Source organism: Cupressus sempervirens, chromosome 11, assembly GCF_028749045.1.
Source record: "Cupressus sempervirens isolate cs-2001-9-10 chromosome 11, ASM2874904v1, whole genome shotgun sequence".
In the NCBI taxonomy this organism is placed as follows: domain Eukaryota; kingdom Viridiplantae; phylum Streptophyta; class Pinopsida; order Cupressales; family Cupressaceae; genus Cupressus; species Cupressus sempervirens.
This window is the reverse complement of record NC_143128.1, coordinates 174,346,541-174,364,482: the sequence shown is the minus strand read 5'-3', so window position 1 is coordinate 174,364,482 and position 17,942 is coordinate 174,346,541. Positions and strand designations below refer to the sequence as shown.

At 31.4% G+C, this 17,942-nt stretch overlaps 1 protein-coding gene across 1 annotated transcript; it reads right to left on the bottom strand.

The window, feature by feature from the left end:
- Positions 1-16,114: 16,114 nt before the first annotated feature.
- Positions 16,115-17,729, bottom strand: LOC149528766 (UDP-glycosyltransferase 91D1-like). Its single transcript, XM_089810264.1, has one exon. The coding sequence runs from the start codon at positions 17,681-17,683 to the stop codon at positions 16,307-16,309; it is 1,377 nt and encodes a 458-aa protein (XP_089666390.1). The 5' UTR covers positions 17,684-17,729; the 3' UTR covers positions 16,115-16,306.
- Positions 17,730-17,942: the final 213 nt, after the last annotated feature.

The window sequence follows — 17,942 nt, the reverse complement described above, 5'->3', positions numbered from 1 at the left end:
GAAATGTGTTCTCCTTTCAATAAGCTTTCCAATGAATAAATTTTTAGCATATATTATATTTATTGTGACGTTTTATTTTTAATTTTATTAAATATAGGTTTTTATTTCATTTTAGAAACCTCCATTTGAAGCATTGAGAAAAATTTAAAAGTAAGGAATAATTTTTTTTTAAACTATGATAATCAAAGCTATGTATTATCTTTCTAGCAAGTCAAGAAAAATTGCATTTTGACATGTACAGATCAAGTTATATTGATCAAAAGCAACCTACATCTAAATTATCATTAGTGTCACTTTTTCACTAAATAAAACCTATAATTTTTGACGAAATTGGACAAAACAATATAAACTTGCTAGTTATTGATATGTTACTATTCTAGCCCAAAAAGAATTTTGTAATTATCCTATTTTTAAAAAAAATTATGTTGATCAAAACACCCATCACTTTTTGAAAATATCAAATTTCTTATAAAGCACTTCTTAGAGGAGATAAAGAAAAGGACTTCAAATGAAATTATTAAAAAAAAACTAAAAAGTATTGTATTATTAGAAACTAGATAGAAAATGCTAAAAAGCACTAGTTTACATCACCATCAAATTCTTTATGATTTTGTTGTAATATGCATTAGAAAATTTTGTTAAAAATATCTACTTTAGTGTCAAACTTGGCCAAAAAGTGGGAACCATTACCATGGCCTTACCCAAGCCTATGGACTATCATATCCTCATTTTAAGATAGAAATTTTAGTAATAATTAGATGATACAATATTATTAAATAGATAATGATAATAAAATTATATTAAAACTAATACTAGAATGTAAGAATAGCAAATAATTATTATTTAATCTATCTTATTAAAGTAAAAATATTTAGTATGACATTTTAAATAATTAAAAATAATAAAATAAAAATGAATAAATAATGAAGTAAAATTAAATACAAGATGCAATATTGTAGAAAGTATGTTAACTTTCTAAATAGAATTTAATAATAAATAATAATAAACACAAATTAGTAAGTAAGTAAATAATATTATATAAAATAACATAAATTAACTAAATCTAATGAAATATCAAGAGACATTTAATAACTAGACATGACTTCTTAAAATCAAGATATAAAAGGGAGGAGAGTTTATTTTAGAGAGATTCAAAAAAGAAGAGGATAAAATAGGAGTTCAAAAAAGAATAATGAAGGAGGAAAATAATATGAAGAAAATAAGGAAGTGACTTTCTAAAAAGGTATAATGATATTGAAAGGAAGTGAACTTTTGAAAGGGTCATAATTATGAATAGTTGTGATTCTTCATAAATGTTGTAATTATAAAGTATTGAGACTTATCTAAAACATTTTAGTTATGAAGTGTTGTGACATTTTGAAAGGATTATAGCTATGAATTGTTGTAACTTTTCAAAGGATTTGTATTATAAAAGGTTGTGACTCTTGGAAAAGAAGAAATAAAAAATCATATTTTATACTTTCCTTATAATTAGAAAATGAATAATTTTATAAAGTAAATATAGAGTTGAGATAATCTCTAGAAGGAATATTCATTGAAGGGTCAACTAATGATAGAGCTACATAGACCAATAAAAGAGGAAGGTAATAAATGTATGTCTATGGATTATATTAGTTTAATTATATTTATGAATTTATTTATATTTATAAATCATACTTCTGGATAATTTACGCATATATACATATGTATATGTAAAGATGGAAGTCGAAATGGATAACACACATGACTTAATGATTAATGGTTTAAGATCAAGAGACCCTTTTCATGGAAGAGAGTGATCCTAATATGGTTAATAACTTAAGATCAAGAGAGTCCCTTTTAGAAGAGAGTGATCTTAATATGGTTATAAGAACAAAATATTTCATATATGTTAACATATACATATGTGTCAAGGACCCTAGATAAAGAATAGTACTTCTAGGAATGACCTTAAAGGGAGCACTTCATAGAAGGCAAAGAAGTAACTGAGAATATAAGGATTCTCAGGAAGGTTATTGATCATGATATGGAGATGTCTTTAAGGTTAGGTTAGGATATAGGGTAAAATAGTATAATATATTTTTAGTACTATATATTCTAACATTTGTTTTCTAGGTATTATTCTCCTCTCTAGTGGGTACGTTATAATAATATTTTTATTATTATTTGTTCTTAATCTAACCTAGCTAACCAATGATAGCTTATGTGTGTGTGTGTGTGTGTGTGTGTGTGTGTGTGTGTGTGTGTGTGTGTGTGTGTGTGTGTGTGTGTGTGTGTGTGTGTGTTTACTCTACTTGGTGTGTCTTCTGGATGAGGGGATGCAATCATAGTCACTTCTTCTAGAGATCTACAACATGTCACACTCCTCCTCCCTTGTCTATCACAATTTGTGTGTGTGTGTGTGTGTGTGTGTGTGTGTGTGTGTGTGTGTGTGTGTGTGTGTGCATTGTATCTTTTCAATTCATGATATATAGGTGTGTGCAGGTACAAGGCATCAACTCCACCTAGCTACACAAGTCAAAGAGTGCCTCAAAATCCTTGAACTAGTTATTGTTAAAAGGAGATGGAACCATGATCCATTTAGGAATAATTATATCCTTATAAATCTAATAGGAAGTCAGTCACCTAGTTTAGAAATTATGTTTTTGACATTTCCTTTTATAGTTTGATTAATTGACTCTACTATTAAGAATTATGTGTTCATGATCTTGATATTTGTATTTTCATAAAAAAAAAATGTTGATGAAATTTTTTTGGTATATTGATATAATTATATATGGGTGCATGCATATATACCCAGACACACACACACACACACACACACACACACACACACACACACACACCTATATATGTAATTACATGTAATTAATGAATTCAAGTATTTGTGTATGTTATCAATTGTTTGTGAGTGATTTATTTATACACTTAGATATAAAGAGAAAGTTATTATAATATAGGAATAAAGAAATTAAAAGGGATAAAATAAAAAGCATAAGTATTTAGAAGGGGACTTATAACATGCATTCAAGATAATAAAAAATAAAACAGGGTAATATGTGTTACCCATGTGGAAGAATATGAGATCAAAATATAAATACAATGACAGGCATAAAAAAATGGGATACAAAGCACCAAAGAAGGTATTTAAATCATTTTTAGACCATTTATTCATTATATACCCATGAAATGGCCTTAATTTACCTCTAATGTGCCTAAATAACTTATAAAATGGTAGTTAATTACATAAACTAAGGCAATTTCATGTTTTGGAATTATTTTTATATAAAATGGTGGTGTCTTTTCCCCTAAAGGGGTATGCAGTATATTCAAGAACATATATAACTGGTGTTAAATATAAATATGATGGGGGATGATGGCTAAAAGATATATGAGAGATTAGTTGTACTATTTATGAATATTTTTATGGAGAAAAATCAATGATATGTGAGGGAGAGTCTATGAGTATAATTCGTTAAGGATTTGTATGTTATATTGTAGATTTTAAAGAGATCAAAGAAGGACTTATTTTTGTGGAATTGATTCTTCTTCAAACATGCAAGTTTGTGAAATTGGAATGGGTTTGAATGATGCATGTCATGTAGATTTATTTAACTCTATTTGTCTCCTTGCTCTAGCTTATGTTGAATCTACGGAGGACTCAAGGTGTGGATTGAACTTATTAATTGCATTATTTATCTTTAAAAAATATGTTTATTTATATTTTCTCATAATTTATTATATTTGTATTTAATTTCTATAGTTATTTAAAGGTTTTTAGTTCCTTTTTGTGAAAATAGGTACATGTTTCCCTATGGTATTTAGCCACTAGTTTTTGGAGATATATTACATTCAATTAGAGGGTTGTTGGTAGCTAGAGAAAAGGAACATTCTATTATGATATCTTCCATGTTTTCTTATCTATGCTTTCTTTTATATACTGTATATTTTTATCATAAGTTTTAGAATTATATGTGCTTAATTTAGGGAATCTTTAACCAGTTGACCTCGTGCTTAGATTTTCATGCTCCTAATTATTCTTTAGGACACCGGATGCATGCCAAATTGTTATGTGGTGTATACACTTGATGATTGTAAAGACATGTGCTTATAGTTTTTTTGCCTTATGATTTTTTATGTATTGTGATGCTTATATGATAAGTTAGGGTCTTGTCTAAACTAGAGGTATGAGACCCTAGAAATTTTGTTCCCTAAACTCTTCTATGATTTTAGTTTTGGATTTGTGAGTAGGGTAGATGCCCTGGGTGAGTGGCTCATCATAGGTGCTTGGGCCTAAAAGTGGCCACTAGAAAATTATGCGTTTGAGACCATGCCCTTCTATAGGCTTTCTATACATGTGAGTTTTTGTAATCAAGTAGAAATATTAATAAAATAAATGGGTTACAAGGGTTTGATAATTTACATTAATCAAGACTAAGAAAGATGTAATGTAGGTCATCAATCCCTAACTCGTGTAAATGATCACAACACTATTGTTTGTGCATATTTTATTGGAGAACTTGAGGAGGAGGTTTTATGTATGAGATAATGGTGTTCAACTCATGCGAATGATCCTTTAGTTATCCATTTGCATTGTGATTTCATTTTGAGGCATTATTCTTTGTGTGATTTTATATTACCTTCGTACTTTGGTTTTGGGTCATAAGCCTTAGATTACCTTACAACCTATGAGGATCATGATCTTATCTCCTAGCTCTAGGGAGTGGACCATTTATGGCTCCACATGTTGGTTCGTAAATATTTTCACTATATTTTTTGAGTTTTCATGGATGGACTATATGGATCCTTGTTGAGCAGATGTTATAGTTTAATTGTTGAAATATATGTGTTGCATCTCTTTAGAGGAAATCTATATGATATTGCAATTTAAACTCTTGAAGAAAGTAAAAGATCATATGTATGTGTATCATGAATTGAAAAGATATGTTAAAGGGTAAAGGGTATCTCTAGGATAAATAAAGGGAAATGTGAACATATTGTATTATTTCAAAAGATAAATGAAGTTATGATGATGGCATGACATTGTATATTTTCTTGTATCTAGATAAATGTATGATGAACCACATACTCATCACAACATTATCATATGAACAATCCAAGTAATTAGTGAATAAAGGATGATTATGTTGACATGTATGGTTGATGGTTTAAATCTATTTCATGTGTCAAAAAGATTTATTTGATTATATAGGTTAGAAGACATTAGTTCTTAATTTATAAATGGTCACTAGGATGTCCATAATGTATCAAATCTTAAGTAGACATAAAATTAATAAAGGGATTAACTTAAGTAGTAAGGATAAATGTTGGTAAGGAAATTAATTAAGCAATGAATGAAGAATACTTATTGAGTTGATTGGATAATAGAAGTTAACTCTTAGGCTTGAACACTAATGGTGTTAAAGGTGATATTAGGGAACCTATTAGGACTTTACATCAATGATTAATGAGCTTAAAAGACAAAGGATATTAAAAAAAAATTACTCCCCAAACTTAATAGCATTTATAATTATGCTTTTAGGTTCCATGGCAGGGCATTACAAGGGTTTTTTCTATTTGGTTTTCTCCATTTCTACTCTTTACAAAGATTTGGTTATTCTTGGGTACCTCATCAGGCCTTGTTGTCAGAACACAAGTTTACTTTCAGTAGTAGCATCTAGGTTTTTTTGCTACTCTTTAAGTTTATCTTAAGAGTGTTAGAGTAATAAGATTTTTTCTTATTAACTCTATTCTACTATGCTAAACTTTAATTATGTAATAATTAATTCTTTTATTATTTATTATCATGCAAGCCAAGTTTTATCTTTTAGGGTTTTCAATCTCCTTTATAAGATTGATCTCTCTTTGTAAAATTAATTCATTCACACTTTTATTAAAACAATTTATCTTTTAGCTCATCAAAAATGTCTCCTCTATCGATCTGTGAATTCTAGCCTCCATAGATTTTGCTTCTCTCTTTCTATGATAGGTGTTTGCATGTAGGTGATTCTTGGAAGTTGTCTAGTTGATCTTTCATCAACAACAACAATTTATATTTTCAAGTACATTTATTTTTTTAATTTTTTAAAGCCTCATTTATCTTTAATCTAAATTCATCAATATTTTAAAAATAATGAGTTATAAATAAATTCAAACCAACAATTCTAAAACTAATCCTTTTTATTCATTTTTAACAATAATTACTTAAATTTTATTTTAAAATTTTTAGAAAATTTATTTAATACATATACACATATATTATGTCTATCATTAAATCGTTTATATTTTAAAAAATGAAAAAATAAAAATAGATATTTTGAATTGTGAAAATATGAATTTAACATACAACATATATTATTTAAGTCAATTTATAATAAACATAATAAATCATCTTTCTAAAAAGAGAATATTATTCAACTATATGTTTTATGCCAGCAAACTTTATGATGCTTTCAGAGAAATATCAATGTTGTGAATGTTGGTAATAACAAGTAGTTTATATAATATGCAAAAGTAGAGTTTAATATGCATTATTTCTTCAATGAATTGACAAAAATAAACTTGTACATTTAATTTTTAAATCTAAATTGAGTTTCAATGTCTTTTGATACAATTCAATAAGAAAATAGTAATATGAATTTTTTATTAAATCTATTTAATTACTTTAAGAAAATGTATTTCACAATAAAATCTAATAACATTAACTAAATAAAATATTAAAAAGTAATTTAACTATTGTCTTTAATTGATAATTATGTCGTAGGCATTTCTCTTATGAAGCAAAGGCCCTATTTTTAAAAATCAATGGGCAAAAGCAAGGGACAAGGTTAGATGATGATCAAATCAATCTCAGCCATTAAACATGTCTAAACGATATCCTCAACAAATCCTCAACTACTCGCAGGAGGATATCAATCCACATCAAACATTTACTGCCGAACATATTTGCTCTAGTGGCAATACAAGTATGTGTTCAAAGACTATTTACTGCACGCCAGATAAGTGTTATCTGCCAACTCATTTCCTGGAGCCTATACCATTATCACATATAACTCCACTGCGTAGCTCAACACCCAAATCCTTCGATGAGATGAGATCATTCTTACTGAGAAGAGGCCCACAGAGAATATAGGAAGCAGTCAGTTAATTTTTAGGCCCGTATTTACTTACTAGTCTTGCAATATACAGGCGCACAATATCTTTACATTTATGATTTATTTCAACCATTAGGTTTTCGATTCTGACTCTTTAACTTCACCAGGGCTTCATCTCTGCACGAATTGCATGCACTGCAAGCACTATTCTCTATGAAAATGTCCTGCATTTTGTCAATCCAATATTTCTTTATCTATATCCTTGTGCACTGATTGAGATTCAACACAAATTCAGATGCATTGTTCAAAGTGAGAAGAGCCAAGTTGGATGGAAGACCAAGGGAAGTTAGTTTTCGCTGAGAAATTTTGTTAGACAGGAAATGGCAGAGGCGTAGTTAGGGAGTTTGGAAATGAAATTCTCTCAGTTAGGGAGTTTGGAAATGAAATTCTCTCCAAGGTATTGTGAATGGATTGACGATCACCTTTATTCTGTAAGAGTAACATAGTCCAGATCAATATGGTACTCTGCGTTAATCTTTCTGACCAAATAGAATGACAAAAATGCTTAAATGAGAATTTTTCATCGTCATTTTTCTTCTCAACTACAACCTTAGTCGACAAGAGTTGTACTTAACAATCCATCGGTCTGTGGAGTGAAAATTGAAAGTTTACTTTAATGAACCATCTAACCTTTAAAAATGACTCAATCATCTTACACGCCTTAGCTCGCCCTTTGGAGAAAATATGACAATAAATTATATAAAATAACTTAGTGGTATTAGTGTCTATGGGTCCCAAAAGACCTTAATTTGGGCTTCATGTCACAACTCTTCTACTTGAGACCCTCATCCAGGCTCCTATCGCAAGCACACTGAGCTCACTCTTTTAAGCATCTCTCTTTCTAAATAATGTTCCTTAGATGTCCAGAACATCATGATGCTAAGGGGACATCGATAGACAAGATAGACAAGAGTTGTATTTAATAGTCGATTAATTATCCTTAAATCGGTATATTGAGTGAAATAAAATTATTCTATGGAAAGTTTACTTTAATGGACCATCTAATGGTCAACATGACCCAATCATCTTCCATACCTCAAGTTTCCATTTGGAGGAAACATGACAATAAATTATGTAAAATATCTTGTGGTATTAACCTTAGTCGACAATAATTATTTAATAGTCGATTAATTATCCTTGAATCGATCTATTGATTGAAAAAATTATTCCATCAAAAGTTTACTTTAATTGACCATCCAAAGGTTAAAAATGGCCCAATTAGCTTGCATACCTTAGGTCACCCTTTGGAGAAAACATGATGATACATTTTGTAAAATAACTTGTGGTATTAATGTCTATGGGGTCTTAAAAGGCCTTAGTTTGGGCTTCATGTCAGGTCTCTCCCACTTGACCCCCACATCCTATCACAAGCCCACTAACCTCACTCTTTTAAGAATTTCTCTTTCTAAACAATGTTCCTCGAATACCCATGACATCATGATGCTAAGGGTATATCGATAAACAAGCTTGAATAGTGAAGATGGAGCTCATTAATGCTTCATACTTTGTAGAGATAATAGATTCTTGTTATTACTTTAATAATTGCCATCTCTATTTGAGTTGCTGAATCCATACAAGCAAGAAAAGTAAATTTACAATTTTGATAAAAAAAACCTACATAAAATAAAGACTTGAAAAACCATATCTATTGTATTTCACAATTTAAAGGAAAATGAGAAGCAAGAAATGTGAGTCTTATAGTGACCTTAGATCCTCATTGTATCCTCTACGAATTGATTTTGCAATCCTCCTCTTTTTAGCTAAACAAAGCATAGACTCAATACATCTCATATTTTACAAAATAATTGTACATATTTTAGTCGTATTTCTTCAAAATACCTACTCCATCTTCATAATATGAACCATCTACTTGAACCACTTTCCTATGTATGAATATTTTTTTTTTTGCATGGGGCCCATACATAATCCTCAATATAAAAGGAGGCATAGACAATGTGATGAACAACACCAACAATGAGGAAATTACTCACATTTGTACCAAATCAATCTTACCCATAACTTTTGAAAATTGCATAGAATGATTTGGAATTCTATTTTTTTTCTATATCATTTCCTCTATCTCTTAAGTAAGTAGTAATGGTAATTCCTATTAAAGTCTTAATCATATATGCATGAGAATGTCCAATACATTAAATGGATATGTGAGAGGTCTTGTGATAGAATTCTAATGATTTAGGGTTTAGTTACACACTTTAACGATCTATTCCTCAATAATGTCCATCAATTCTTGATCTCAAATATCCTTAACAAGATGGGATATATAATTGGAAGATGCATGTAGTTGAATTGATAGGTGATTGCAACATCACCAACTTATTGTTTCCATAAGGATCTTTGTGGGTGTCATGGTAATAGAAAATGTGGTTTATCAACAAGTATGTATACTATAGTTATAGCCACATTTATATCTAGATAGATTACTAATTTTGACACTTGCAATTGTATTATTATATAACACTTTTGTGTTATCATAGTGTTTTTCTTTTAAAATAAATAAATAAGCATAATGGTTTTATATCTACCTAAATTTTTTATTTAATTTTTTATTTCACCTAACAAAATGATTTAAAATTAATGATTTATTAATAAGTAGTAGAATTTAATATTTCATTTTATCTAAGATGTGATTTTTATTAATATAGTGGAAAGTTAATGAAGATTTAGATTAAAAGAATAATACCTAATTATATACGAAGATGTAAAATCAATTGTATTTACCAGCCACATTGACTAACTTTTGGTTTTAGTCATGTTTTGCTTCTTATAAATAGACATATTAGTTGATTTCAATCTATAATTGTTGTTTCTTGTGAAATTTTTTTTGCTTCTCTCTTACATCAATAAGACAATACTTTCCTCCAATTTGAGTTTTAGGTTTTATATTTGCATCGTACACATCTTTGACATACCCATTGCACACTAAGGTGTGATTCCTAGTTTATATGATGGAACAATAATATACAACCTTGCTTAATGGGTACACTCAAAACATTGACTTACATCGTTGCCCTACTGCATGGGGTCATTTAACCCAACCTATCTATGTGTCATGGATTTAAGTTTCATATTCTGTTTATGTTCCACCTTACCATTTGCTTGGTATATGTTCCTCGATGTTGTTTTTCTTTTTTTCTTGCTTCCATTGATTGCTTAGAAATTAGAACAAATATTATTTTTTTATGGAGAATTTATAATATATTTTATATTCGATTTATTTTTTTATTAATGAAGTAAAAAGTAGTTTAATATTAAAATAATATAATATTTATTAGGAAATAAATTTATCTTATAACTAATATTATTTTATAGAATAATTTGAAAATTAAATAAGAATAATTTATTTATAATTAAAAAAATAAAAATTTACAAATATTATAAGTTTTTAAATATTTATGGTTATGTTAACTTTTATATATGACATGATAGGTAATTTAGAATTTTAAAATATCCATCTATAAAATTATTGTGAATCTTTTTAAATATATAAAGATTAAATCAACAATTAGCATCATTAAGAAAATGTTTATTTTGGAAAAAAAAAAATTATATTTTTACTATATTAGTAATACTTATATAATAGACTTTAGATATGACTATTATGTATCAAATATTATGCATATATGACTATTGTTAGATTTAAAAGAAAATCTTTGTTAGATTTAAATACGTGAATATTAAGTTTGAAGAAGTCTTGTTTATATTATAATTATATATATTCATTTAAAATATTCTTTTATAATATAATAATTAGAATATCTACAAAATTTGATTTTATATTATTCGTAGAATAATATAAGTGCTTTGAATTTTTATATTTTATACATGAAAATATTTGGAATAATTATATAGAAAATGTTTGATTCAAAGAATCAAAGACTACAAATCGAAAAGGCCCCGAGGAATAGAAACCAATGAACGATATAAAGTTAACGGGAATGGAAACGCAATCTGTTGAATACAAAACGTTGAATTTGAAGACAAATGGATACATTGGGTTAAGTCGTCCAATCTAAAACAACGACTACCGTACAAAAGTGGAAAAAAGACGTGCCGTGAACAGGACCTTAAACCTGTAATTTTTGTTCAATATGAAAAAAAGACGTGCCGTGAACAGGACCTTAAACCTGTAATTTTTGTTCAATATGAAAACGAAACTTTAAAGAACAATCAGACTGAAAAAATCTGAACAAAGCCTAAAAAGTATAATCAAGATTTATACTTGTAATTTCATATGTGAAACAATACAAATGTTTGAACAACAACAACGATAATATTTCGGATGAAACATACCTTCAACAACATAAAACATATAGTATCCAGCTGATTGATCCAAGCGTAAATGTTTATGCTATCACAGGATTTGATCACTGCAGTGCTGGTACTAGTGAAATGCCTATTTGGAGGGCGCCTTTTGTTTGATGATTGAAAAAAAACAATTCCATGGAAAGTTTACTTTAATGGACCATCTAACAGTTAAACATGACCCAATAATCTTGCATACCTCAGGTCGTCCTTTCGAGAAAACATGACGATAAATTATGTAAAATATCTTGTGGTATTAACCTTAGTTGACAAGAGTTATATTTAATAGCTGATTAATTGTCCTTGAATTGGTCTATTTAGTGAAAAAATTATTCCATGGAAATTTTACTTTAATGGACCATCTAATAGTTAAAAATCACCCAATCATCTTGTATACCTTAGGTCACCCTTTGGAGAAAACATGATGATGCATTTTGTAAAATAACTTGCGGTTATGGGGTCTCAAAAGGCCTTAGTTTGGGCTTCATTTCAGGGCTCTCCCACTTGACCTGCACATCCTATTACAAGCACATTGATTTCACTCTTTTAAGAATCTCTCTTTCCAAACAATGTTTCTTAGGTGCCCATGACATCATGATGCTATGGGAACATCAATAAACAAGCTTGAACAATGAGGATAGAGCTCACAAATTCTTCATACTTTGTAGAGATAATAAATCCTTATTATTACTTTAATAATTGCCATCTCTATTTAAGTTGCTAAATTCGTACAAGCAAGCAAAGTAAATTTCCAATTTTGATAATAGACCTAGATAAAATAAAGACTTCAAAAACCATCCCTATCATATTTTATAATTTAAAGGAAAATGAGACATAAGAAATGTGGGTGTTATAGTGACCTTAGATCCCCATTGTATCCTCCACAAAAAAAATTTGTAGTCCTCCTCTTTAATGACATTGGACATAAATTACATGAACAAAGAGTGTCAGAGATGGACTTATCTTAAAAAGCCTTAAGATGGTCTTCCCTTATAGCAACAAGTACCAATTTTTCTCCTTTCGTAGCATTTTGACAAGCCATTTTTAGCTAAAGAAAGCATAAAATCAATGCATCTCATATTTTACAAAATAATTGTACATATTTTAGTTGCATTTCTTCAAAATACCTTCTCCAACTTCATAAAATGAACTACCTATTACAACCACTTTCCTATGTATGACTAAAAAGAAATTGAATGGGGCTCATACATAATCCTTAATATAAAAGGAGGCATAGATTATGTAATGAACAACATCAACAATGAGGAAATGACACGCATTTGTATCAAATCTATCTTACCCATAACTTTAAAAAGTGCATAGAATGATTTAGAGTTCTATTTTTTCTATGTCATTTCCTCTATGTCTTGAATAAGTATTAATGATAATACCTATTATTTAAAGTCTTAATCATATATGCATGAGAATTTGCAAGACATTAATTGGATATGTGAGAGGTCTTGTGATAGAATTCCAATGATTTAGGCTTTAGTTACACACCTTAACGATCTATTCCTTAACAATGTCCATCTACTCTTGATCTTAAATCTCCTTAACAAGATGGTATATATAATTGGAAGACGTATATTGTTAGATTGATAGGTGATTGCAGCATCGCCAAGTTATTGTTTCCATGAGGATCTTTGTAGGTGTCATGTTAATAGAAAATGTGGTTTATCAACAAGTATGGATAGTATAGTTTTAGTCACATTTATATCAAGATAGATTACCGATTTTGACACTTTCAATTGTATTATTATATAACACTTGCTCGTGATCATAGTGTTTTTTAAATTTTTTTAAATGCAATTGTAATTGTTTTGTATCTACCTAAAATTTTATTTAATTTTATATTTTATATAATTAAATGAGTCAAATTTAATAATATATTAAATAGTAGTTTAATTTAATATTTCATTTGATTTTTATTAATATAGTGGAAAAGTAATGAGGATTTAGATTAAAAGAATAATACCTAATTATATACAAAGATGTAAAATCAATTTTATTTACCATCAACATTGATCAAGTTTTAGTTTTAGTCATGTTTTGCTTGTTATAAATAGAAACATTAGTTGAGTTCAATCTATAATTGTTTCTTCTTATGGAAATAATTTACTTCTTTCTTACATTAATATTCAAGTCCCTTCATTATTATTGTTAAGATTATTTATTAATCATTTTTTTTTTTTTTTTATGCTTAAAGAGGGGTAAAAATTTATTAAGACAGAAAGGAATACAACAAGGAGAGCTCAACAAGGAGCTCGATCTTGAGCAACAAGATCATCAAATTCTTGCACCATCTCAAAGGACAGTTCCCCCCTATCCCTAATATTCCAACCCGGATCATGACTAGAAGCCCATTTGGCTAAACAATTAGCAGGTCTATTCCATTCTCACGGAATATACTTGAACCTAATGAACTGAAAAGAGGAAGAGAAGAAAAGAATCTGCTTAACAACAGTGGCCAGCTGCCAACTAACATCCTCAAGCTCTTGCGAAGAAAGCATGTTCACCACGACCTGGGAATCAGACTCACAAATAATCTTACTCCATCCCCACAAGCAACACTATTCCACAGCATATAAAATAGCCTGAGCTTCCATGAGATTGTTAGTATAATCACCCTTATGAATTGAGAAGAAAAATTTAACATTCCCAGAACTACAACGAGCCACTCCGCCAATACTAGCCGGACCAGGATTCCCACGAGAAGAACCATCAGTGTTAATTTTCAGAACTCCACAGGGAGGAGGAGTCCAGTGCCCAACTCGGTTAACCCGACCCTTCCTCTGATGGTGAAGCTTCCTGGACATAGAAGGAAACCTATGAGCCACAACCCCATCTTGCAGATGAAAATTGAGGCGATTACAGATAGCAAGATCAACCGGATCCATACCCCCATCAAGCTCACACTTCACAAGAATAGTTTCCTGGAGAGAATGTGATATTTTCCACCAAAGATGCAAAACACCAAGCTGAACATCTTGGAATATGTGACAGTTCCTCTCCAACCAGATATGCCAAAGCATGAAAGATGGGCCAGCAATCCAAGCAGCATGGAGAGAAGAAGACTTGGAGGGAGCACTACCCAAGCGAGCCCAGAACTCAGGCAAAGAGGAAGCATGCCGACAAGAGCAACCCCAAGCGCTCCACCAAAGGTGCCATATCTGAGTAGAATAGGAGCAATGGAAGAACACATGGGAGACAGACTCCTCTCCATTACCACACAAAACACAATAAGAGGGACCCTGAAATCCACGTTTACAAAGATTATCCCAGGTAAGACAACGGTTGTGAGCCACTAGCCACATGAAAAAATTGCACTTGGACCAAGAAACTTTATTCCAGACTTGCTTCCACCAAGGGACCTCAGCATCCCCAAATAATTGTCTAGTTATCTCCTGATACCCAGCAGAGACATGATATTTACCAGACAAGGTACCGCCCCAAGCCAATACATCTGGACCAAGCAGAGAGGAACACTCTCTAGAGGCTAGAATTTGAGAAAGCTCCTGACGATCCATGTCTGTACCTCCAGGAGGCCAATCAGAGGAATGCTTCCATCTATAACCAACAACAGGTCCCAATTGATAAGGAGTCTTGTAATGAGCCACTTTATCCCATCCTTAAGATTATTTATTAATATGTATTAATCAAGACTTCCCAATGAGAAGCTCTCAATTTACCGATGTGTTAGAGGCTCTTGCCTAACTTATAATTAATATTATTTTATAGAATAATTTAAAATTAAATAAGAAATAATTTTATTATAATTAAAATTTAAAATTTACAAGTATTATTAGTTTTTAAATATTTGTTGGTTATGTTTTATATGATATGATATGTAATTTGAAATTTTAAAAATATCTATCTATACAATTATTGCAAATATTTTTAAATATATAAAGATTAAATCAAAGATTAGCATCATTAAGAAAATGTTTATTTTGAGAAAAATAATTAATTTTTGACTGTATTAGTTATATAACAGACTTTAGATATGACTATTATTTATCAATTATTATGCATATATGACTATTGTTAGTTATTCAAAAGACAAATTTTGTTAGATTTAAATATGTCAATATTGGATTTGAAGAAGTCTTGTTTATCTTATAATTATATACATATTTTCCAAATTGCTCTTTTATAATACAATATCCAAGATATATTATAATAATTATATACATTCATTCAAAATATTCTTTTATAATATCTACAAAATTTAATTTTATATTATTCTTTGAATAATATAAGAACTTTGAATCTTTATATTTTATATATGAAAATATTTGGAATAATTATATAGAAAATGTTTGATTCGAAGAATGTGAGACTACAGACCGAGAAGGCCCCGAGGATAGAAACCAATGAACGATATAAAGTTAAGCGGAATGCAAACGCAATCTGTTGAATACAAAACGTTGAATCTGAAGATACATGGATACGTTGGGTTAAGTGGTCCCTACTCGAGGGCACTAAACCGGGCCAATCTAAAACAATGACTACTGTCCAAAGGTGGAAAAAAGACGTGCCTTCAACAGGACCTCAAAACTGTAATTTTTGTTCAATATGAAAACGAAACTTTAAAGAACAATCAGACTGGAAAAACTCTGAACAAAGTCTAAAAAGTATAATCAAGACTTACACTAGTAATTTAATATGTGAAACAATACAAATGTCTGGACAACGACAACGATGATAGTTCGGATGCAATGAATACCTTTAAGAACTTAAAACATATAGTATCCAACTAATTCATACAAGCGTAAATGTTTATGCTATCACACGATTTGATCACTACAGTGCTGGTACTAGTGAAATGCCTATTTGGAGGGCGCCTTCTGTTTGATGAGAGATACGAAATTTTGGACGTTTGAACGATAGATTTCGCAATTGTTTCTGGTCAATACTCCTCCAATTTCTTGAACGCGAGATCTGATCTGTCTCCCTTCCTCTTCCACCATTAATGTCCGTATCGCTTTACCGACATCCTCCTTGGAAAAAGAACCATCCTCCTCCTTCCTCCTGACCTCCACCCCCAACTTGAGTTCGTGGACGATAAGCTTAGCATTTATTCCTTGATCGTGCTGCAATGGAAGACCTACAAAGGGTACCCCAAACCTCAATCCTTCACTCACCGATGTCCATCCGCAATGACTGAGAAACGCTCCCGCAGAAGAATGAGCTAGAATGTGCGACTGGGGCGCCCACTCCGTCACCAAGAGTCCCCTTCCTTGCGTGCGCTCCACAAAGCCTTGGGGGAACTCATCGGCCATCTGGTGGAGAAGAATAAGCAGAAATGGAAGCCCGCTGTCTTCTAAGCCCAGCGCCAAGGCAGCCAGATCTTGTTTCGTGAGAATGCATTCGCTGCCGAAGGAGGCCACCACAACAGAACGGGGTTTCTGCAAGTCAAGCCACGCCAAGCAAAGGTCATCTGCCGGAGGCGGCGTCAGATCGGGCATCTGAAGTCCCACGGGGAGCACGGGCCTGCCGGTGGTTGTTTCTAAATATTGCAAGTATTTACCTTCTAATTCTAAGCACGAATTGAAGGCTACAATCCAGCTACCCTGAAAACACATGCTCCAGCGCTCTGCCATGCTAGTCTGCCCTTCCATCTTCATGAATACATAAATCTTCTTCCGGGCATCAAACGGTGCAAGGCGGATGTGCTTCGAGGGGAAACCGAGTGGCGGCACCGTCAGATCTGTGACTGTGATGCCCTCGTCTGATATCATGGCGGCTTCGTGGCCGAGAAGGAAGCCTGCACAAGCGGGGGACGTGATGACGAAAAATATGGTGGGAATGCCCAGTTTGGCGGCCATTGGAGAAGCCCAGTACAGCGTCATGTCGTGGATTACAAAATCCGGTGAAATTAGTTTCAATAGGGCCTCGAATGGTTTCTCCCAGCCGTCCATTGCTCTGATGAGAAGCTCAAATGTTCCTCCTCGCTTCAAATCTGCAGTTGACTCCACGCCTGCGGGCAGTCCATCTATGGAGGGCAGTGGAAGCTCCAGCAGATCAATTTCTGGCATGGGCTGTAGCTGCTGCGTAATCCATTCGATATTGAGGGGAGTGGAGAGCAAGGAAATCTTGAGACCGTGAGCAGCCAACTTCTTCGCGAGCTCTAAGTAGGCTTTGATGTGGCTTTTCGAAAGCCAAGGAACCATCATAACATGGAGCTGCTGCATTTCTCCTTCCATACTGCTGAAATGAGGTTGCTAAGTTTTCTATCCAAGGCTATCAATAAAGATTATGAACTCTACAAGCTACCACTCAGTGCATCCTATATATATGACTCCATTTGCCTGGCTCCGTCAAATTTGGAATTATTGGGCTGCCAATAGGTTGGTTGTTTCTGAAGGTAAGTCAAGTCTTTGGGTAGAATACAAAAGGGTTGTGTTTATGCTCTTTAGGGAAAGGTTTTAAGTCAAGTCTTTTGGTAGAATACAAAATGAAGGA

Excerpts from the sequence above, each read along its gene's own strand:
- LOC149528766 (XM_089810264.1), bottom strand. The coding sequence starts at position 17,683 with ATGGAAGGAGAAATGCAGCAGCTCCATGTTATGATGGTTCCTTGGCTT.